The sequence below is a fragment of the Castanea sativa genome, chromosome 6 (assembly GCF_040712315.1).
Source record: "Castanea sativa cultivar Marrone di Chiusa Pesio chromosome 6, ASM4071231v1".
Taxonomy (NCBI): Eukaryota; Viridiplantae; Streptophyta; class Magnoliopsida; order Fagales; family Fagaceae; genus Castanea; species Castanea sativa.
In genome coordinates, this window is record NC_134018.1 from 45,093,335 (window position 1) to 45,117,321 (window position 23,987).

The 23,987-nt window shown below is 35.8% G+C and overlaps 3 protein-coding genes across 3 annotated transcripts; all 3 read left to right on the top strand.

Moving 5' to 3' along the window:
• Positions 1–421: 421 nt before the first annotated feature.
• LOC142640039 (uncharacterized) lies at positions 422–1,408 on the top strand. The gene is made up of 2 exons (XM_075814148.1): positions 422–1,018; positions 1,106–1,408. The coding sequence occupies exons 1-2, from the start codon at positions 422–424 to the stop codon at positions 1,406–1,408; spliced, it is 900 nt and encodes a 299-aa protein (XP_075670263.1).
• A 5,261-nt stretch (positions 1,409–6,669) lies between these two features.
• Positions 6,670–9,543, top strand: LOC142638496 (7-deoxyloganetic acid glucosyltransferase-like). Its single transcript, XM_075812524.1, has 2 exons — positions 6,670–7,419; positions 8,505–9,543. Exons 1-2 carry the CDS (start codon positions 6,906–6,908, stop codon positions 9,449–9,451), a joined length of 1,461 nt encoding a protein of 486 aa, XP_075668639.1. The 5' UTR covers positions 6,670–6,905; the 3' UTR covers positions 9,452–9,543.
• An 8,021-nt stretch (positions 9,544–17,564) lies between these two features.
• Positions 17,565–21,703, top strand: LOC142641594 (7-deoxyloganetic acid glucosyltransferase-like). Its single transcript, XM_075816046.1, has 2 exons — positions 17,565–18,114; positions 20,643–21,703. Exons 1-2 carry the CDS (start codon positions 17,604–17,606, stop codon positions 21,587–21,589), a joined length of 1,458 nt encoding a protein of 485 aa, XP_075672161.1. The 5' UTR covers positions 17,565–17,603; the 3' UTR covers positions 21,590–21,703.
• Positions 21,704–23,987: the final 2,284 nt, after the last annotated feature.

Genomic DNA, 23,987 nt, shown 5'->3' on the forward strand with positions numbered 1-23,987 from the left:
GTTAGCACCACCTGCTGCTGCGCATCATCATCGAACCCATCTCTACCCACCATGACCCTTCTCTGCCATGGCCTTGGGGCATCATGTGGAGCAAGGTGCCTCCACATGTTGCCCCTCATCATGCTCATCATTTTGAATCCAACAAGGAGACCGAGCTTGTCCCCCTGAAAGAGCAGTTAGGAGCTTCACTAGATAGACATGAAGAGCCATTGGTGTGTTGAGAAAACATAGAGCCAAGTGACTGGCCTGATGTTGCCCAAGCACTCCAATTCCTCATGCCATCATTAGTAACTCGTAAAGCTCCTAACACATTGGCAGGCTAGAGGAGCTCAATCTGGTATTCATTAGTGACAGGCAGAAGGTATTATCATCTAGCTCATTTTCATGACTTCATTACTTGCTTACTTGAATGCTTACTTGAATGCTTACATGCTTACTTGCTGACACTGAATGCTTACTTGCTTACTTGATGGAAGGGCCTTCTACCTGCAATGGAGACTCTATTCCCAATGTGGAGCACAGGTATTGTGTGAAGCACATATACAACAACTTCAAGGTTAACCACAAGGGCATAGAGTTGAAGAGTATACTATGGAGATGTGTTGGCACAACATCAATCAGGGAATTTGAGAGGGGGATGGATCATCTTAAGAGTTTGTATGAAGAAGCTTGGAAGTACCTTGCTGATATAGAGCTTGCACAGTGGACCAGATCCTACTTTTCTCCAAGAGCTTTGAAAGATTGTCTGGTAAACAATCTGAGTGAGAGTTTTAACTCTATGATTGTGAAGGCTAGAGACAAGCCAATTTTATCAATGCTCGAGTGGATCAGAGTTAGGCTTATGAGTAGGCTATATATAAAGAAGATTGGCATAGAAAAGTATGGTGGCAAGTTGTGTCCAAGTATATTGGATAAGTTGGAGAAGTTAAAATTAGAGTCTAAGAACTTCTGTGCAATGCCATCTGGGAGGTTTGTGTATGAGGTTGACAATGAGAGGGAAAGGCATGTGGTGGACTTGGTAAGGAGGACATGCAGTTGTAGAGTATGAGACTTGATAGGAATCCCCTACAAGCATGGAGTTGTAGCCATTTTTGTGAATTGTGAGAAATCAGAGGACTACACCCATCCATGCTACTACAAGGATGCTTTTTTGAAGACATACAAGACACCCATACCTCCCATGCCTAGCCAGTCTGAGTGGATCTCAAGTGGCCAACCCAAACCTGTTGCACCTATTATCAATAAGCCACTAGGCAGACCACCCATAAAGAGGAAGAGAGACGCTGATGAGCCAAGGAACCCTTATAAGGTTTCTAGAGCAAAAAAGTCAATGAGGTGTGGAAGGTGTCAAAAGGAAGGGCACAATGCAAGGGGATGCAAGACCAATGTCACTGGTGAAACACCATAGGAGAGGAGGAAGAGATTGCATAAAGAAAAATCTGTAAGTTTTTACACAATTTTTTTACTATTTGCAAAATGCCAATAACTGACACTGTAAGCATGCTCATATTTGGTTGCAGGCAAGTGGAAGGCCTTCTACATGCAGACAAGGATCCTAGGCCCCGTCTTGTACTTTGTAGCCTACAAGACCACCTGCTACCAGAGGAGCTGCTTTGAGAGGAAGGGGTAATGCAGCTAGGACATAGAAACGTAAAACAAGAGGTGGAAAAGCCAGCTGTGGTGGGAGAGGTAGAGGCAAGGGTAGTAAATGAAGACTATGTCAAGACACTTTTGTTTCTATGTATTAGGGTTATGTAGTGTTAGGGTTATATGTAATTTGTAGGCAATAGCAGGGCAGACAATTGTTGATTATATATGTTGTTCAAACACTGTTGGGATTTATTTGTATTTTTGTACGTTTTGTAAACAAGGGTAGGTGCAACTGTTTTGGTTGTTGTTGTACCAAATACCCTATATTTACTGGTGGTTGATGAAAGACTATTCAATGCCACCTTAAATATGTATACAATTTCCCAACTTAATGGCAGGTGTTCAGAATTATTATTTTGATTATTGCAGTTGAACATATATGAGTTTGTTTATGTGTGTATGTATTGAATATAGTAGTCACTTTTGAATACAGTAGATGTATATGTTGAATAGCAGGTTTATGTGTGCATTTGTTGTCTTTTCTTGCAAGTTGATAGATAGTTGTCATGCACTATATACTTTAAACAATTCACTTTCAACACAATTATCTTTATACAATGCACTTTATGCACAAACCAACACAACTCACAACATCCAACAAAACACCAACAACTCATAGCTCACAAGTAACCAATTCACTTTAAACAAAAATACCAATAGCATCTAACATAAATAACACTTTATCTTTAAAAAGCCTATATTATTAAGTGGCTTCAAGCCAACAACATCTATCATCTTACATAGTTCCTATTACAATACAATTGAGGACCAACTTATACATTACAACCCACTAGGTAGACTCAATCTCATCATTCTAACAATTTCACTTGAACCAAAACATGAAAACAACATAACCAAAAAAAAAAAAAAACCATGACAGAATTAGTGCAATTTTGTACTTTCTCTCTTGCTCTAAAGCTCTCACTGCTCTCTCCTTGGCTTGAACAGAAGAAGCTCTCTCCCTCTCAATGGCTTTTGCTGCCCTGTCTTGAGTAATTTCTGCCATTTGGGTAGCTTCTGCTGTTGTTTGGGTAGCTGCTCTTTTCCTTTCATGTGCAAGTTGCAGCTCACTCCACAGTAAATTCAGCTTTTGTTGTACCAAATGAGCAACTTCATTCCCAAGCATACAAGTGGGATTATCAATCCATTGAAAGAAAGGACACTTGGGACCAACCTATTCATAAATTGAATTGAACACATCACATTCCAATCTCACTTGAGTCAACTAAATTAAGTAAGAGTTATACTTACCTTATATCGGCTACAACGCAGAAACCTTCTCCCAAAATTATCCACTGTCAAACTTGTTCTCAACACACAAGTCTCATATGTACACATATGCCCACTTGAACCTGAGTAATTTCTACTCGAAGAAGACATCGCTTATCAACTTCGTGTGAATCAAATTTCTTGTGAATCAAAGCTACCATCAAAACTTGAAACCCCAACCCATATAAAGCAGAAATTTCATACTTGGTGATGATCTATCTTCGAATATTCAATGCCTCAAGACAACCCAAAGTCAGAACCTTACACTCACATGAAAGTGTTATGCACCACGATCATAAAAATCAATACCCTAGCTCAATACAAGGGTTTTTCATGTTTCTAGGGCTCATGAGGAAAAGATTTAATGGTTCGTGTTTTTGATCCGTGTTATGTTCTGATTTTTAATAAAAGGGTGTTTTTCTACCGTCTAAGGGTGAGGTGGGTAACGGATGGGTAAAGGATTAAAGTTCAAGTGGACAAAGTGTTAAGTTTTAAACCATAGGTAGACAAAGTGAAAACAGGTCATACCACAGGTGGGATTACTGTAATTTCCCCTAAATGAAAACTCATGTCCAAGGTTGTCAAAATCGGGATCCTACGTAGGATCGTAGGAGGTAGGTGAGATCGTGGATCGTAGGATCGGATCGTAAATCGTAAGATCCTATATTATTTGAGAAAAAAACAAAAAAATAAACATTTGTATGTTAAATAATCACATAAATTATACATTCATTAATATAATTACCATACATCACTATATTCATTTATAAGCATCATTTAAAGAGGTCAAAAATCTCAAAACATGATACTCTATTGGAATATTTTTTATTCGGATCCAACTGGCACACTCTCTACATTAGAGTTGAAAAATTTGGTCTATTGGGATTTTATTTTTCATTTAAGTCCAACTGAGCAATCTATTAAATTTAAAAACATTACAAGAAATAAAGGTCGTTTGAGATCGTCAGAATCGTGTGATCCTATCGATCCTGAACGATCGCAAAGATCCCTAAACGATCGCAAAGATCCTTGAAAGATCCGAATCGTTTTGAGCAGGTGAGATCGTAAAATCGTAGGATCGTAGGATTCAGATCGGGATTTTGACAACCATGCTCATGTCTTAAAGATTTTATTTGTGAAAGACGTTATGTTGAATAACAATTTCTAAGTAACTCTCATTTGGTATAACCTCTTTGGTTAATAAACACCTTGAAAGTACAAGTTTTAAACTCCTTGATGGAAAGAGGTTATGAAACAAATTTTAATTTAAAAGAGTACCTAGTCTAGCCTATATATATAGCCTGTCTCCATCAAAGGAAATATGTAAGGTAAAGGCCATAGACTAGAAGACAACTTTTATAGATACACTATTGTTTTGTTTTGTTTTGTTTTTTTTTTTTTTTTTTTTTTTTTTTCTAAACACTTAAACAACTATAACTGGAAGTATGTTTATGTTTATTTATTTTCCGCTGCAACTCTAAATTTTATCTTACAATCAACTCTCGAAGTTTTGGTATGGTTATTGGTGAATAGTTATAGAAGGTTCTTGTGGGTCATAAGAACAGACTTGGTGTGTGAAAAAGAAGAGAAAGAGATTCCAAAAGAACTTGTGGAAGGAACTAGGAAGAGAATGTATATGGTGGCAGAGTTGGGTCCCATAAGAAGAGGTACTAGCCCACCATGCAATTGATGGGTTTTTGACTCATAGTGGGTGGAACTCAATGTTAGAAAGCATTGTGATTGTGACTAGTGTGCCTATGATTTGCTAGCCTTATTCAACAGATCAAATGGTGAATCGTAGGCTTGTGAGGGAGGAGTGGAAGGTTGGGTTGGTGTTAAAGATAAGATCAATAACAACTCCAAAATACAAATCCAAGCTAGTTGATATAAAGAGGAGTCTTCGAATTACAAAATTCAAATGAGTTGTGCAGATAACAATCAGACTAGTGATAAGAACAGCTATCAAAGATAAACTTCCTTTGTATTTTAAGATAGACTTCTTTTGTATTTTAAACTTCTTCTATCTATAATTTTGTCCTCTTGTAATTTGTAACTCAAACACGTATTATAAATATGTAGCACAACCAACACTAATTTTGATAGGCTGGAAAATTCAATCATTGTCCTACATTTATTTGTTTTTATAGTTGGACATGAAAGATGCGTGTGATACGGAGATTGTGAAAGAAGATGGTGAATGATCTAATAGTAGAGAGGAGGGGGGAATTTCTAAGATCATCAATGAAATGACTAGATTGGAAAAAGATCGTGTTGATGAAGGTGGATACTTGTATTGTAATTTGGACCATCTAATTGAGGATATCTAGATGATGAGCTAGCAAGGCCTTACTTTTGAGCTATTTCTTGACTAATTATTTGCAATATTATTGAGATTCTAAAATTTTAATTTATGGAAGAACCAAATAGTATCATTCAATCACCAAAATTTTGATGAGAGTTGTGAAGGTTCAATACTACTAAATATTAAGATAAGAAAATATGATATTAAAATTGTAATATGTCCAAACATTTTTAAGAAAAAAAAAATCAAGATCATCAAATTTTATAAATTCAATTTTGAATGATCTAATAGTAGAAAGGAGGAAGGAGTTTCTAAGATTAGAGAATGAGAAGCCTAGGTTAGCAAAAGAGAGTGTTGATGAAGGTGGATAGTTGTATTGTAATTTGGACCATTTGATCAAGAATATTAGGATGATGACCCAGCAAGGCCTTCACGCTAAGAGCTTTTGAGCTATTTCCGAAATAGTTACTTGCAATAATATTGTGATTCTAAATTTCTAATTTAAGGAGGACTGTTGATTCTAGTTAGTTCAATAAGTAAAAACTCTTATATTTGAATGAGATATTTGGGGTTCTAACTCCGTATATATAAAAAATCAATTGATGTATTGACTTGATGATAAAGATATCAATCATCATAAAATAGATGCCATAAGTTTAAATTCTATTGTATCTATAAAAACAAAATAAGGAAGGATTGAATAGTATTACTCAATCACCAAAACTTGATAAGAGTTTAGATGATTCAATATTTTATATCAAGAAAATAGGGTTCGGTTAATGGTGTTTTTAAAATATTTGTTAATGGATAATTTTAAGAAAGTTTGATACAACTTTTATTAAAAAATATATAAAACTGTAAAAAAATCAATTATTATTTTGTTTTCAATAAAAAAATTTTAAAAATATTTTTTAAACTAATATCCTTAGGACACTTTTTAACTTTTATAATACTTGAAATTAGAGGGAATATGTCCACTCATTTCTTAGACAAAATCATTCTAAAAAAAATCTTAGACAGATTCAAGATCATCAATTTTTATAACTACAGTTATGATAGATGGCATAATGCTTATTTCATTTATTTATTACCTAATTTACATGGTTTTTAAAAAATAAATAAATAATTAACTTCATGTTTCTCTTTAGCCATTCATCATTCTGGGAATTTGTGGTAATTTTCTGGACCCTGGAATTTAAAAATGGAAAATATTTACTTTTATATATGCCAATGACGGTAAGATGCCGAACTCCCGACTCCCAACTAATCCTGTACCACATGACTTTTGCTCCATCCCATGACATTTGCTACCAAAACCACTGGTTGCATGATTAGGATAGCTCTGTCATTGACAGCCACATTTGTATTAGTTTTGAAAAAATATAAATAGCACTGACATAGACTGCCACATTTGTATTTGTTTTGAAAAAAATATAGAAGATAGTATCTCTTTTTTTTTAGATCAAATAGAAGATAGTATCTCATACGGCACATAAGATTTTTGTCTCACTAACTAGACTAGTGAGACTACATGTTCGTCATTTCAACGCATACAATGATGATAATAATGCATATACGTGTCAAATACACTCCACCACATATAGAAGTACAAGCATATAGAGCCCTGACTGCCACACTTACCAATTAGCACCCTCGAAGAATCCTAGATCGAGCTCACACAAGCATGGAACCTCTAGAATCAAAAGCTCCACATGTTCTCATCTTTCCACTTCCAGCACAAGGACATGTCAACTCCATGCTCAATCTAGCTCAGCTTCTTTCACTTGCTGGCCTCAACATCACCTTTCTTAATACCGATCACAACCATAATCGCCTTGTCCTTCACTCCAATATTCTACACCATTTTGCATGTTTTCCTGGATTCCAATTCAAGAGCATCCCAGATGGCCTTCCAGATGATCACCCACGAGCCGGTGACCGATTCATGGATATATTTGATTCCTTTGAATTGGTAACTATACCATTATTTAGAGAGATGATGCGTTCTGGTCAGTTAAAATCAGCTACTGGACAGTCGGTGACTTGTATCATAGCAGATGGAATCTTGAGCTTTCCTATTGATGTTGGCAATGAGCTTGGTATTCCAGTCATTCATTTCCGTACAGCCAGTGCTTGCTACTTCTTGGCTTGCTTTTGTATTCAAGATATGATAGAAGCAGGCGAGCTTCCCATTAGAGGTAATCTTTCTCACCCTATCATGTGGCATCCATTAGCAAATTCGTATTTGCTTTCTTGTTTGATTACATAAAAAAATTTAAAATCTTTTCATAATATATTATTGTAGTGACTATTGTTATTAGTGCATAACAAACATTGGGTTATCAATAATTTCATATAAATATAATATCACAGCAATCACAATTTTACATATCAATCACAATTTTATTATTCTGAAGTATTAGACAGGCTGTCAAGAGTCAAGACATCGCTCTCTTTTTTTTTTTTTTTTTAATTAAGTAGTTTTATTCAACACTACAAAACACTGTTTTGAAAACAGGCAAGCAGCAACCTCCCTCCTGATGATATAGACTAGACACAGGGGAAGCCAAAGCCAATCATCAAACAAAGCCAAATAGACCAGACACAGGGTCTGTGATGGCTTGATGGCATGGCAACTTAGCTATGTAGACTCAAAATGACAGCGACCTCTGTTGTTTGTCATGTGCTACCCATTTAATAATTAAGGAACAGACAATTACACTGGCAAAATACCATTTTAAAATTCAAATAAAACTAGCCATGCGCAGCTAGGTGCATTTCAAAGATGACGAAACTTCAAGAACTATACTCGAACCTTTGTTTTTTGTTTTTGTTTTGGTTTTTGGCTAAACTAATTGAATAGAGAAGACTAGATTCTTCGTATGAGTTATTGATTTTATAAATATTGACACTCTTCAACACTAACTTGCAAAAAAACAAAAGAAAACTCATGATATACTTGATCCTACCGATAAATCATGATACTTTACTGTGTTTCTTTCTTTTAAGTAGCAATGCATTCATTTCTTGGAGTTGTCGCTGTCACAGATGATCACTTGTTTTCACAGAACAATTACAAGCTTTACAGTTTACATCTCACAATACTGTTTGAACACAGCTAGAATTTTCTCAGTTTTACAACATGAATAAATTTATGATTGTTTTATTATTTTTTATGAATTAAAAATATTAGTGAAATTTGTTACTAACGTTTATTTCGTTTCTCAACAAAGAAATATTGAGTCAAATTTCTTACTAATGAGAGGTATGGTAACGACTCTAGAAAATGAAGACATGGACCGCCTAATAAGAAGTGTGCCAGGCATGGAAACTTTTCTCCGAATCCGAGACTTACCTAGTTTTTGCCAAGCAAGCAACCTAGCAGACCTGGGTCTCCAACTCGTTGCAAATAAGACTAGGCAATCCCCTCGAGCCCATGCGCTCATACTCAACACGTTTGAAGATTTAGAAGGATCTGTACTCTCCCACATTCGCACAAAATGTCCCAAAATTTATACCATTGGACCCCTCCATGCAATACTTAAATCTAAACTTGAATCCAAAACAACATTGTTACAATCTTGGTCTCCAAATAGCCTCTTTGAAGTGGACAGAAGCTGCATGGTGTGGCTCGATGCTCAACCTTTGAAATCTGTAATATATGTAAGCTTTGGAAGCATTACAATCATGACAAAGGACAAGCTCACGGAGTTTTGGTATGGTTTGGTTAATAGCAAGAAGCGCTTTTTATGGGCCATAAGACCCGACTTGGTAATCCAAAAAGATGGTGAAGGTCAAATTCCCATGGAACTAGTTGAAGGGACAAAGGATAGAGGGTATATGGTGGGTTGGGTCCCACAAGAGGAGGTCTTGGTCCACCAAGCTGTAGGTGGGTTTCTGACTCATAGTGGATGGAACTCTACCTTAGAGAGCATAGTGGCTGGGGTGCCCATGATTTGTTGGCCTTACTTTGCTGATCAACAAATAAATAGTAGGTTTGTGAGTGAGGTTTGGAAATTGGGAATGGACATGAAGGATGTGTGTGATAGAGTTATGGTAGAAAAAATGGTGAATCATCTGATGGAGGAGAGGAGGGAGATTTTCATGAAATCAATTGCTAAGAAGACTAGGTTGGCAAAAGAAAGTGTGAGTGAAGGTGGGTCCTCTTACTGTAATTTGGACCTTTTGATTAAGGATATAAGGTTAATGAGCTTGGCTACAACAAAATAGTATGTACTATTATTTCTTGAGTTGTTAATGTTTAGAATTTTAGTACCAAGTGGTTTTCTTTAGTAATTGCAAACTAAGAAAGATGGCACTATTCAAATTTTTATGGTCATAAGTGTGGCGACACAATTTTTTTACCTGCTTTTTCATAATTAATGACTTGATTTATTGTAATTAATTTACCATAAAAATGATGCGGCTAAAAGGTTAGTCTGATTTTATTATTAAAATACGATAGTATTTTAAATTATGATGTACGCTTCATACAATTCTAAAAAAAGAAAAAAAAAATCAACCTATAGTACCCGCTCTATGATAATTGTCTTTTATTATCAAACCAAGATATCAATTAGTTTTTACAGTAATTCGAGTTCGAATCTTAAATGTCATATTTAATAACAAATGACTTTACCAATTGAGCTAATCAAAAGCCAACCAATTACAGCCATAACTTACAATGAGAATAAAATTATCCCTAACATTACACATCATAGCATTAATGACATGCGTCCACCTTGTGATGATTACTCTTTTATCATTAAACCAATATGCCAATTGGTTTTTGTTGTAGGCAAAGTTCGAACTCCATATATAATATTCGATAATAAGAGACTTTAACAATTGAGTTAATTGAAAGCCACCCAATTACAACTATAAATTACAAGGAAAATAAATCATTCGCAACATTACCCATCATAACATCAATGGCAAGTCATATTAAATTACCAATTTCCCCAAAAATTTAAGCTATTAGGAGATGGTGGATTTAATCATTTAATCACATAATTCTAACAGTCCTCCTCATGTGTGGGCTCAAATTTTCTTTTAATAGGTGAGACCCAATATACGAGATTTTAAAGGGATGTAGAGAATGAGATAAAGATTGAACTTAGGATCCCCTACTCTAATACCATGTTAAATTACCAATTTTTTCAAAATTTTAAATTATTAAAAAATGATGAATTTAATCATTTACCTATTTGATTCTAATAAGTCATAATCACTAATGACATGTCCCTTTAACATGCGTACCTACATAAAAATGTCTAAGACTTGCAAGCACTAGTAACCTTATGTAAAGTAATAAACTTATACATGAGAGATCAAAATAAACTTTAACCCATAATAGGCTTTCTATTTATAGCACTTCCTATAAAGTCGTCGCTATTTCACTAAAAGAATGCGACTTCCTATTTATTATTTTGGGCAAATTACAACTTATTCGCATGTGATTTGACCATAATTTAAGTTATCTACCTATAATCTGATATTTGACATTTTACCTATTTGATGTTAGCTCAGTTAAGGTTCTATAACCCATCTCCATTAAAAACATGGCTAAATATGTAATTTTGCTCTAGTTTTATGTCTCTTTCCTCCAAAAACACAAAAGACATAAAAATATAAGATCATATAAAATCAAAAATATGTCGGTAAAGATTTTTTTTTTAATTGATTTTCTTTTCTTAATATCGTATTTTCTTCTATTTTACTACCTTAGAAGGAAAAAAAAAATGATAATAAAGAAGAAAAAGTTCATTCGACCTGTTCTCTATACAGATTGTAGTTATATTTTTCAGTCATCACATATAGGAGTATCCCATGGTTAAAACTAAAACCAAGAAGTGGAAGCTAAAATTGGGCTCACATCCGTATTTTGGGAAGAAAAAAACTGTAAGATGAAGAGAGGAAAATAAAATATAATAAAATAAAACGCATGCAGCTGCGAAAAATGATACCAAAAGGAGATATATGAAGAACACAATTTCAATTTTTACTGTTAGAAATACTGAATTCAATAGTATTGTATTTCTCACTGAAAGAATATACATGCGTGCCTTTATATAAGAGGCATATGAGTGCAGTACAAGTAAATATGAGTGTAGTACAAGTAAGAGTGCTATACAAGTAAACTAGTTGGGCCTAAAGCCCACAACATTATACATGTTAACAGCCCCCCTCAAACTCAAGGTGAATGTGAGACCAACTTGAGGTTGTCAACCAAAGTACGAAGGCGTCTCTTAAGATGTGACTTTGTGAAGATATCTGCAAGTTGATCTGTAGAGGAGACTGAGATTAGCTTGAGAGCACCATGGACAAGATGATAACGGATAAAATGACAATCGATCTCAATGTGTTTAGTCCGTTCATGGAAGACATCATTGTGAGTAATATGAATGGCAATCTTGTTGTCATAATAAAGAGGAGTAGCAGAGGATGTAGACACACCTAAGTCTTTGAGAAGCCATCGTAGCCAAAGAAGCTCAGATGTGGTATCAGCAAGGGCACAATATTCTGCTTCAGTACTAGAACGGGCCACATGAGTTTGTTTCTTGCTTCGCCAAGAAATCAGAGAAGAAACAAGAAGAAAGCAATAACCAGTGGTGGACCTGCGATCAGTGGGATCTCATGCCCAATCGGCATCAGAAAATGCACGGAGAACAAGAGGAGACTGAGTAGAGTAGAAAAGACTATGGAAGAGAGTGCCCTTTAGGTACCAAAGAATGCGTAGAACAGCAGCATAGTGAGTCGATCGTGGAGCAGACAGATATTGGCTCACCTGGTGAATAGCATAGGAAATGTCTGGACGACTAACAGTAAGATAAACTAGGCTGCCAACTAAGCGTCTGTAAAGAGAGGGATTAGACAATGGTTTCCCCCCTGAGGGAGTTAGATGCGCATTAAGCTCGACTGGAGTGTCAACAGTCTTGCTATCAGTGAGTCCAGCTCTAGACAAGAGTTCAGAGGCATACTTGGCTTGAGTAATGTAAAGTCCATCTGTAGAATGAGTGATTTCAAGACCCAAGAAGTAGCTGAGATGTCCAAGATCTTTCATCTCAAACTGCTGACCGAGAAAATCCTTGAGTTCTTGAATGCCACTGAGGTCATCATCAGTTATGATTATATCATCCACATACAGGAGAAGTAAAATAGTGCCTTTGTCAGTGCGACAAAGAAATAAGGCAGAATCATAATGACTAGCCATGTAACCCAAACGAGAGATGGTAGAGCTGAATTTGGCAAACCAAGCACATGGGGCTTGTTTAAGGCCATAAAGTGCACGTCGAAGGTGACAAACCTTGTTTGATTCAACAGAGAGACTAGGAGGAGGTTGCATATAAACTTCTTCACTTAAATCCCCATTAAGGAATGCATTTTTGACATCCATCTGGAAAAGATCCCATTTACTGGCAGCAGCAACAGCTAAGAGGGCACGAACAGATGAGATACGAGCAACCGGAGCAAAGGTCTCTTCATAATCAATCTCATACTCCTGTGTAAAACCTTTTGCAATAAGACGAGCTTTGTAGTACTCAATGGACCCATCAGAGCGAGTCTTAATCTTGTAGATCCACTTACAACCAACTACAGATTTCCCAAGGGGGAGAGTGACCAAGTCTCAAGTATGGATTTTAGATAATGTATCAAGTTTCCCTTTCATTGCAATCTGTAATAAAGGGTCAGTGGAAGCCTCACGATAGGTGTGAGGCTCGTGCAGTGTAGCAAGGGCAGTGTAACAATGATAGTCAAGTAAATGTGCAGGAATGGACCTTACCCGAGTTGAGTGACGAGGTGGAATGTCTTGTGCATGATCTTTAGGCGGAGTAGGAGCAGGGGACCCAAGATCAGGGTTGGGTAGCTAGTCTTCGACCTGTTCATCTTCCACCTGTTCATTAAAGGGGGAACTAGGAAAGGGATCAAGGATATCTGGTGGTTGGACAGAGAAGTCAATAAGAGAATCAGGAGCTGCTACAGGAGGATCAGGATCAACTATAGGAGGGTCAGGAGCAGCTACAGAAGGAATATGTGTTTCATCTGGAAATAGATCTAAGACAGAAGAGGAAGATAAAGAAGCACTGAAGTGAGAGAGCTCGACAAAGAGGCGATGTTCCCAAAAGACAACATCGCGAGAGATACGAAGACGATGAGAAATAGGATCATAACACCGATAGCCCTTTTGAGTTTCGCCATAGCCAAGAAGAAAACAACAAAGTCTTGACCTAGGCTTAAGTTTGTTATGCTCATGTGGCTGAAGAAGAACGAAACAAGCAGAGCCGAATGAGCGTAAGTGGTGATAGTCTGGAGGTGACCCAAAAAGGCATTCATATGGAGTTTGATTTTGGATGACAGGACTGGGAATGCGATTAATAGCATGAACAGCGTGAAGAGCAGCTTCGCCCCAAAAAGGAGCAGGAACTTTGGCAGAGAGAAGAAGAGCACGAACAGTGTCAAGAATATGACGAAGTTTTCGTTCGGCTCTACCATTTTGCTGAGAGGTACCTGGACAAGTTAGTTGATGAACAGTGCTATAGGAATGCAAAATAGCTTGGAAAGCATATTGAGTGTACTCAAGAGCATTATCAGATCGAAAAATTTTGATACGTTTAGAAAATTGAGTTTCAACCATTTTTGCAAAATTAGAATACACTTGCAATAATTCAGAACGATGTTCATATTAAAGATCTAGCTATAGCGAGAGTAATCATCAACAAAGACAACAAAATATCAAGATCCACCAATACTAGAGACAGAAGAAGGTCCCCAAACATCAGAATGAATAAGGTCAAAGATATCAGTGGATATAGATTCACTAGAATTGAAAGGCAAAGCTGGTTGTTTTCCTAACTGACATGAAACACAATCAAAATTTTCTGTAGACACTGAACCTAACAAACCTCTAGAAGCCAATTATTGTACACGAGAAGAAGATGCGTGACCAGGTCGAGCATGCCAAAGAGCAAGAGAAGGAATAAAAGAAACTGCAGCAGCTGCGGCAATAGAAACAGGAGCAACAAGTGGAAGACGAAGGTTGTCCACGGGAAACATACGCCCAACTCTGGGACCGGTCCCTAGCTCCTGTCCCGTCCTTGGATCCTGCACAATACACCCAGAATAATCAAATATAATTCGATAACCCAACTCAGCTAATTGTCCCACAGAAAACAAATTGTAAGAAAGGTCAAGAACATTAAAGACCCCAGAAACGGAGAGGTTGGAGGTTGAAACGGAACCTATATTATGACCAGACATTGTGGAACCATTTGCTGTGCGAATAATAAGAGGGTGTGGTGCAGGTTTAAGTTCTAGAAAAATAAGGACGAGTGAGGTGTCATGTGATTGCAACAAGCAAAATCCATAAGCCAAGAGGAATGAGACATACCGGATAAAGCTGAAAGAGAAGAGGAATATGATGCATTACCAACCATACGAATGACATTGGCGATGATGTTTTTAAGGTCATCTATAGTCATGGTGAAAGTGCGACCCGAAGACTTAATAGTGGCAGTAGAAATTGAAACAGCTGATTTATTGCGCTGAAAACAAGTCTCAATATTATGGTCAAAACGTTTGCAAAAATTGCAAAAACGTTTGCTGGATTGTCGGCGACGATTGTTGCAAAAGGAAGAAGACCTGTCCTTATTCTTCATTTAGAAGCAAAATATGCAAAAATGGATTGGAAAAATGAAATCTACGTGAAAAACTGGGTAAGGAGCACCTGGGCTGCAAAAAAGTCAACTCTGAAAAAGTCAACGGTCAACGGTCATTCAACGGTGACGTCAGCAGCGCGATGGAGGATGACGTTAGCGATGACGTGGCAGTGATGATGTCACCTAGGGCTGACGTCAGCAGGTGCAGGTCTGGTGCGTGGCGGCGCGTGAGGAAAGGTTTCGGCGCGTGGAGGCGCATGGGCGCGTGATCTTCAGTGCTGAAGCTTTGGGCGGCGCGTGAGGGCACGTGGAGGCTCCGATTACTGTGAGGTTTTCACGAATAGATAGATCGAAGCAAGATGATCTTCAAAGGTACCTTTGGAAAATTTATCGGAGCAATATTCACGGTGGTGCCGGAAAAGGCCGTGGTCTTTGCAGTGTTCGAACTCCTAAACGACGGCTGCTATAGGTCCGGAAGCTGAGGACGATGTCTGGAAGACTCGAAGGTTCAACGGCGAAAGGCTGTGGCAGTTGTTGTGACAGCGGAAGCAATATTAAGAATGGAGTTACACCAATGAAGACAAAACTGCTAAGAAAAGGTCAGAGCAGTGGCTCTGATACCATGTTAGAAATACTGAATTCAATAGTATTGTATTTTTCACTGAAAGAATATACATGAGTGCCTTTATATAGGAGGCATATGAGTGCAGTACAAGTAAATATGAGTGTAGTACAAGTAAGAGTGCTATACAAGTAAACTAGTTGGGCCTAAAGCCCACAACATTATACATGTTAACATTTACTAAATCAACTATACCTGTTCAATACCTTTAACCATACACGGAATCACTCTATTCTTGTTCCATCTTATTTTCATCTCTATTTTATTACACCATCTTGCTTTACAAAAAGCCCAATTGCTGAGAGAGTTGAATGATTACTTTTTGAAAAACTGGAGCAAGTTCACGTAGTTGTACATGGATAGCACAATGTCACAATGCCAACCAATTCACCATTGACAAATCACAATGAATGAACAACTGTTAATTGGACTGCATTGGGAAACTACCAAAAATAAAATATTACAGCAATGAAAGAATTAAAATAGTAAAATTTTCACATATTTTTTGTTGAGGACATATTTTATATAATTGGGTAATCCTTTGACAAAATGCACTTTACTTGTAATTAGATAGATCTAGGATGAGTTTAGTACTTCAAGAAATAAGAGTTCAAGTTAAGTGTTAAAGCCATGAAGATCTGACCAAGAAACAAGTGAAGAAAAACTGTTCATTAAAACTCGACAGATACCGCGACAGAAACAGTATCTATCAAGATTTAGGAACGAAACTTGATAGAAACTCGACAGAAGCTGAATCTGTCGAGACTTACGAAATCAGAATTTCCAGATTTGATTTTCGGCCCATGCTTGTATATTTGTGTAGTGTTTTTTTTCTCACAACCCTATAAATATATAAGGCTTATTTTAAAGGTCATCACATAGAGAGAACACATGCAAAAAGTGACCTAGTGTCTTATTCTCTCTGCAAGAAATTACTGCGTCTTTTGCACCTTCTACTGCTTCAGACCTTCTACTGCAAGAGGTTCTGAAGCAGTAGAAGGTCTCTGCTGTAAGTTCATTTACGGGGATTGTAGAGTCTAGGGATAAAGGTTTTGTACTAGATCTAAAACTTCTCTTTATTATAGTGAATTACTTTTCCAGAAGGTTTTCCCCCCAGGTTTTTACTGTGAAACTAGTTTGTTTTATTGGTTAGCTTGAGTCATCATATTTTGTCTTATTTACTTTTCTGCTGTGTATGATATTAACATAATATTGATGTTTGTTTGTTTTAACAAGGTTTATTTATAATAAATCTAATTAACAACTTGAGTTTAAAACTTGTTAATTTTATCAACCGGAGTTTGAATTTCCCAACACTTTTGAGTTGCCTGGATATATATCTCTCCTCATCCTTGACCTCTAGTTACTCTTATTCTTCTCTATCTTTTCTCTTTCCTCGTTGGAAACTGCAATGGAGCAAAATCAAGAAAAGAAAACCAATTGAAAAAAAAAAAAAAAACGTTATTAACATCTTTTTTTTCTTATTTGGCCATATATTTTTATGTTTTTTTTTTTTTTTTGGTGTGTTTTTGGAGTAAAGAAACATAGAAGTGGAGCAAAATTACATATCTAGTCATGTTTTTAATTGAAGTAAGTAATGAAACCTTAATTGAGTTAACTTCAGGTGGGTAAAGTATTAAATTTCAAATCACAACTAAATAACTTAAATCTCGACCAAATTACAAGTGGGTAAGTTGTAATTTACTCAATTATTTTTAAGTACATAATACATGTTATACTTAAGTATTTCTCTATAACAAGACTTCCTTTTTAAGAGTTTAAATGATACATGTGGATTCTGGATGGCCACATTATTTATTTATTTTAATTTTGGGACCGCTAGATCTGGATTTTTTGAAAAAAAAAATATGGATAGCTCGGATATGAACGTGATTCCAACACAATGATAATAATATTGCATCCATATTGGCAGCATTTGTTGCACAACATATACACGTGCAACAAGTTTTAGTCACATGCATCTACCTGTCAAAAACATGTATACCACGCCATATATATATATATATATATATATATATATGGCACTAGTTCTTGCCATAGACACACTGAAAACTTAGCAATTAGAACCCTAGATTGAGCTTAGATGGAACCCGAATCAAAAGCTCCCCATGTTCTTATCTTTCCTCTTCCAGCACAAGGACATGTCAACTCCATGCTCAATCTTGCCCAGCTTCTTTCACTTTCTGGCCTAAACATCACCTTTCTAAACACCGATCACAACCACAATCACCTTGTCCTTCACAGCAACATTCTAGACCGTTTTGCGTGTTTTCCTGGTTTCCAATTCAAGAGCATCCCAGATGGCCTTCCAGCTGATCACCCACGAGCTGGTGACCGATTCATGGAAATGTTTGATTCCATTAAATTGGTAACTGAGCCATTATTTAACGAAATGATGTTATCTGGTCAGTTAAATTCAGCTACTGGACAGTCGGTGACTTGCATCATAGCAGATGGTAGCTTGAGCTTTCCTATTGATGTTGGCAATGAGCTTGGTATTTCGGTCATTCATTTCTGTACAATCAGTGCTTGCTCCTTCTGGGCTTATTTTTGTATTCAAGATATGATAGAAGCTGGCGAACTTCCCATAAGAGGTACGTAATCTTTCTCACTCTGGCCAAATTCGTATTTGCCTTCTTGTTTACATTAAAAATTTTAAAATCCTTTTCTTAATTATTGTAGCGAATGTCATTATTGGTGCATAAGAGACATTATATATATATATATATATATATGTTATTAATAATTTCATATAAATATAATATTTCACCAATCATAATTTTATTATTCTAAACTAGTCGCTAACCGTGCTATGTACTGAAATTTACCTATTTGTGAGGTAAACTAAAAAATTTAAGAAACTACACCATTGCATGATTCACTCTTGTATGATTTTAATTTGTGTTACAATTTGATGAAGAAGTCATTGCTTGAAAACTTCTGCAAAAAAATACAGCATTAAATATTAAAACTTCAACATTGAATATTGATATTGCAAAAAAAAAAAACTAAAAAATTCAGATATTAAAACTTCTAAAAGACCAAATTTTTTTAAAGAATCAGTCACTGCTTAGAAATTATTGAAACAAAATAAAATATATATGACTAAACAATAGATAAATATGATTTTAATTTGTGTTACAATTTGATGAAGAAGCCATTGCTTGAAAACTTCTGCAAAAAAAATACAACATTAAATATTAAAACTTCAACATTGAATATTAATATTGCAAAAAAAAAAACTCAAAAATTCAGATATTAAAACTTCTAAAAGACAAAAAAAATTTAAAGAATCAGTCACTGCTTAGAAATTATTGAAACAAAATAAAATATATTTGACTAAACAATAGAGAAATATAAAAGAAAGATGGGTTACATTCAAAAGATAAATTTCAATAATTGCCAACTTTTTTATGTTGTAAAAAAATGCTAAAGAGAGTTTGGTGGTTTATGTAAAACCACGAAAAACCATAACATAATTTTTTTTTTAAACGAAGTAGAGGAGAAGAAAATAACATAAGAAGAGCTTATACCTTTGCTTGGCTTTAAAAAAAAATATTGGGATTTGCTTTACTTTTATAGTGTTCATGATTAACCTAGCAAATTTGGAGATAAATTATCAATATTTGAGTTTGAGTTTAATTTGGATTTGTTAGAGAGATAGAGTTTCACTCCTTATTAAGTTTGGATTAAACAAAAATAATTTCGTTTTTAAAAAAATGATAATAATGAGTTTGAGTTTAAGCTAGACTTGTTAGAGAGATTGAGTTTCACTCCTTGTTAAGTTTGGACTAAACAAAAATAATTTTATTTAAATAAAATGATAATTGTGAAAAATAGTTGCTTTTTAAAATATATATATATATATATATTAATATAAAGCAATAAGTTTTATTAATGAGAATAATTAAAAAAATAATAACGAAGTAATAGAAGCATTAAAAGAACGTAGATTAAAATAATAATAATAATGTAGATGACAAAAAAAAAAAAAGGACCAAGCTTAAGATGCGAGACTTGAGGCAAAGAGTAATTCAATACCATAGCATCTAAAACAACTAATTTAAACCATGAAAAAAGAATACCATAGGTACTATATGGTTGCACGGAGCCATTCTTGAGCTTTGATCATGTTAGCAACAGCCAGCCACACCAACTTCGTGTCTATACATATATATTTATTTGTAGTTGTAGGACGGTGGCTAATTTGTTGAGTTGTAATCAGTTTTCAACTCTACTTTGGTTAACCTATAGGTTTCCAACTATTTTTATGCAAAACTCTATTTAGGCAACGTATGGGGTAAATAAAAGTTAAATAATTTTGTTTAAAAATAATAATAATGACGTGGACAAGGAGGCTGTCAAGAGTCAAGACAGTGACCTCTTTTTCTGTCTAACACAACAAACACTACAAAACAGCTAAGCAAGCAGCTAAGCTAGGGACCATAGATATTAAGATATGGACCATTTACGTAGCTAGGGAGTGTGATGCTTGATGGCATGCACGCTAGCTAAGCTATTTATATTTTAGACTCAAAATGACAGCGACCTCTTTTGTTTATCATGAGCTACCCATTTAGTAACTGAGGAACAGACAATTAGACTGGTAAAATATCATTTCAAAATTAAAATAAAATTAGCCATGCGCAGGTGCATGTCAAAGATGACGAAACTTTCATGAGCTCTACTCGGACCTTTTGTTTTCTGGCTAAACTAATTGGATAGAGAAGACTAGAATTTTTCGTGTGAGTTATTGATTTTATACATATTGACATTCTTCAACGCTAAAATGCAAAAAATTAATAACCGGAAAATAAAAAGAAAAATCATAGATATATTTGATCCTACCGAGATATCATGTGATAGTTTCTTTCTTTTAAGCAGTCATTCCTTTATTTCTTGGTGTTGTCGCTATCGCAAATGATCACTTGTTTGCATATATATAACATAGCTAGCTATAATTTTCTCAGTTTGAAAGTATAAGTAATTCTATGATAGTTTTATAATTTTTTATGAATTAAAAATATTAGTGAAATTTGTTACAAACTTTTTTTTTTTTTTTTCAACAAAGAAACATTTATGTCAAATTTCTTACTAATGAAAAGTTTGGTAACCACTCTAGAAAATGAAGACATGAATTACTTTATAAGAAGTGTGCCAGGCATGGAAACTTTTCTCCGAATCCGAGACTTACCTAGTTTTTGCCGAGCAAGAAACACAGCAGACCCAAATCTCCAACAGGTTAAATATATGTCTAGGCAATCCCCTCGAGCCCATGCACTCATACTTAACTCATTTGAAGATTTAGAAGGACTTGTACTATCTCACATACGCACAAAATGTCCCAAAACTTATACTATTGGACCCCTCCATGCAATTCTTAAATCTAAACTTAAATCCAAAACGACATTGTTGCAATCTATGTCTCCAAACAGCCTCTTCGAAGTGGACAGAAGCTGCATGGTGTGGCTCGATGCTCAACTTTTGAAATCTGTAATCTATGTAAGTTTTGGAAGCATTACGGTCATGACAAAGGACGAGCTCATGGAGTTTTGGTATGGTTTGGTTAATAGCAAGAAACGCTTTTTATGGGCTATAAGGCCTGACTTGGTGACCCAAAAAGATGGCGAAGATCAAATTCCAGTTGAACTTTTTGAAGGGACAAAGGATCGAGGGTATATGGTGGGTTGGGTCCCACAAGAGGAGGTTTTGGCCCACCAGGCTATAGGTGGGTTTTTGACTCATGGTGGATGGAACTCTACCTTAGAGAGCATAGTGGCTGGGGTGCCCATGATTTGTTGGCCTTACTTTGCTGATCAACAAACAAATAGTAGGTTTGTGAGTGAGATTTGGAAGTTGGGAATGGACATGAAGGATGTGTGCGATAGAGTTATGGTAGAAAAAATGGTTAATCATTTGATGGAGGAGAGGAGGGAAATTTTCATGAAATCAGCTTCTGAGATGGCTAGGTTGGCAAAAGAAAGTGTAAGTGAAGGTGGGTCCTCTTACTATAATTTGGACCATTTGATAAAGGATATAAGATTGATGAGCGTGATTACAACAAACTAGTATGTGCTATTGTTTCTTGAGCTGTTATTGTTTAGAATTCTAGTTCCAACTAGTTTTCCCTTGTAATTGCAAGCTAAGAAAGATGGCATAGTTTAAAATTTTGTATGGCCATAAATGCGGTGACACATTTTTTTCCATCACGTTCATATTTGATGACTTGGTTTATTGTAATTAATGTATCATAAAAGTGATGTCACTAATAAATTCATGTAAAAGGGCAGGTTAGTCCTTTTTTTACACTATAGAATTTCAACATATAACATCTGCTTTATATCGTTCAAAAATTAAAATTAAAATCAACCTATCGCATTCACTATATGATGATTTATCTTTATTATTAAATCAATATACTAATTGGTTTTTGGTTAATGCAGTGTTGAAACCCTAGATTTTATATTTGATGATAGAAACTTTACTAATTAAACTAATTAGAACTCACCGACAAGTTAATCCAATTACAGCCATAAGTTTTAGGAAAATAAATTATCCCCAACATACCACATCGTAGCATTAATGACAAGTCATAATCATTAATGACATGACGTCGCTTTAGCATGCTTCTTACCTACATAAAAATTATTAGAGCATTAGAGCATCAGTACTCGGTGATGCAAATGGTATACATCGATGTATTTTAGCATCAAATCACCAAAAAGGCCTATTATACGGTCCTCTAATTGTAAAAAAATTTACAATTGTGCTATAGTACTGTCGGGGGCGAAAATTTTTTCCTTTTGGCAAATGAGATTTGTGTTGGGTTGGAGGCATAAACTGAAACTTGACGATGGGCTCAAGGCACGGCCCAAAGGCTATCAGTGAAGATCCAAATAATTCACTTTATTTTATGCCTTGGGCTTAGGTTGAGACTGACAAGAATGACCCATAAACAATTCCTACAGCAGACACATCAGCATGATTAAAAAGCATATTGTAAGAAATAGCCCAACAGTAAAATGTTTCTGCGAAAAATAGCCCAGCGGTAAAGTGAGACAGAACAGAATAAACCTCCAGTTGTTATCTATTTTATAGATTAAGGAAAGTATCCACATTTTCAAACTCATCACCCATTGGCTCTAGAACAGAGTTTTCTAACACAACAATATGAGAAAAAAAATTTATAGTGACAGTTACATTATAACCTTCAATAGTAAATAAGTAAATGAATATTATGAGCTCCATTATAACAAGTAATGAGAAAAACTTAGTGTGAGATGAAGGGAGAGAGAGAGATTCCAGTTAGCGCAGCAAGATCATTATGGTGCCAAGACATGCTTGTGAATATAGTATAAGTAGTGAGTAATGAGGACATTTCAAGTAGTATAAGTAGTGAGAGAAAGTGTTTAGTGAAGGTGCTGAGACTTTCTGCTGGGGATGGGTAAAAGCTTATAAGTAGAGATGTGAGGGGTGTTTTTTGGGCTAGGAACTAGAAAACTCAATTTTTGTACTTGAAGCTGAGAGCTTAGTGACTCAGAACTATGCTAGAATTTAGAGAATGCTAAACAGAGAAGTTAAGGAAGAGTTCTTCTCTATGAGTGTATTTCTTAGTGTTGTTGTTGGAGTGTTGATAGAGAGCTTCCATTTATAGTTGAGTTTTCGGGGATGATTAGCAAATAATCTTTGCTAAATCAGCCTCAATCTTCAGAAAATTCTTAAAGAATCATTCATAGGATTTGGACCAAGAGTGGTAAGCTTAGCTTTTAGAATGTTCTTGCTGTTTTGGGTAATAACAGCTAGGGTTTTGACTTTGTATTAAATTTTGATTTGTCCTTAGCGAATGGGATTAAGGTATAGGTTAGGCTAATGATCTTGGTTTTGCTACTACTAGAATCAAAGCTCCCTAGGGCAAATTGTATCACCCCAAGCTAAGTGTCAATCTTGGATCCCTTTCCTGGGATCCTTTTGGTGCCCTCTAAACCACATTTTTCTAAGTTTCCCCATTTGGGATTCATGTACTTGGTCCATGAACCAGAGAGTACACGTTTTTGGCATGAAAATGAACTGATTTTCGGCTGTTCCAGGAGCTTCCACAGTCTGGTTATGGCTGCCCTTAGTCTTTGACCGAATGGGTTGGAGAAGAAAGGAGGTACAGCTGGCTGAAGCTTCCCAGCTTTTTGTCATGTTAGCTCAGCTTTATGTCACATGAGAAATAATGGAATTTAGCTTGGCAAGGAAGGGTTTAACCCCTGCTGGACATGTGTCCCTCTTCTGATCTGATTAGACATGCTGGAACTGATGGTGATGGGCTCCAGCTGTTGGGTTGTGTTGAAGTTTGACTAGACAGCTCACGTGAACTTCAGCTGTTGGGATTTATACATTAGCTGGGCTTTGTAGTTGAGCTTCTTTGGACTTGGTCATCCCTACAAAAATGAATAGTTTTGTCATGGGTAATATATATTGG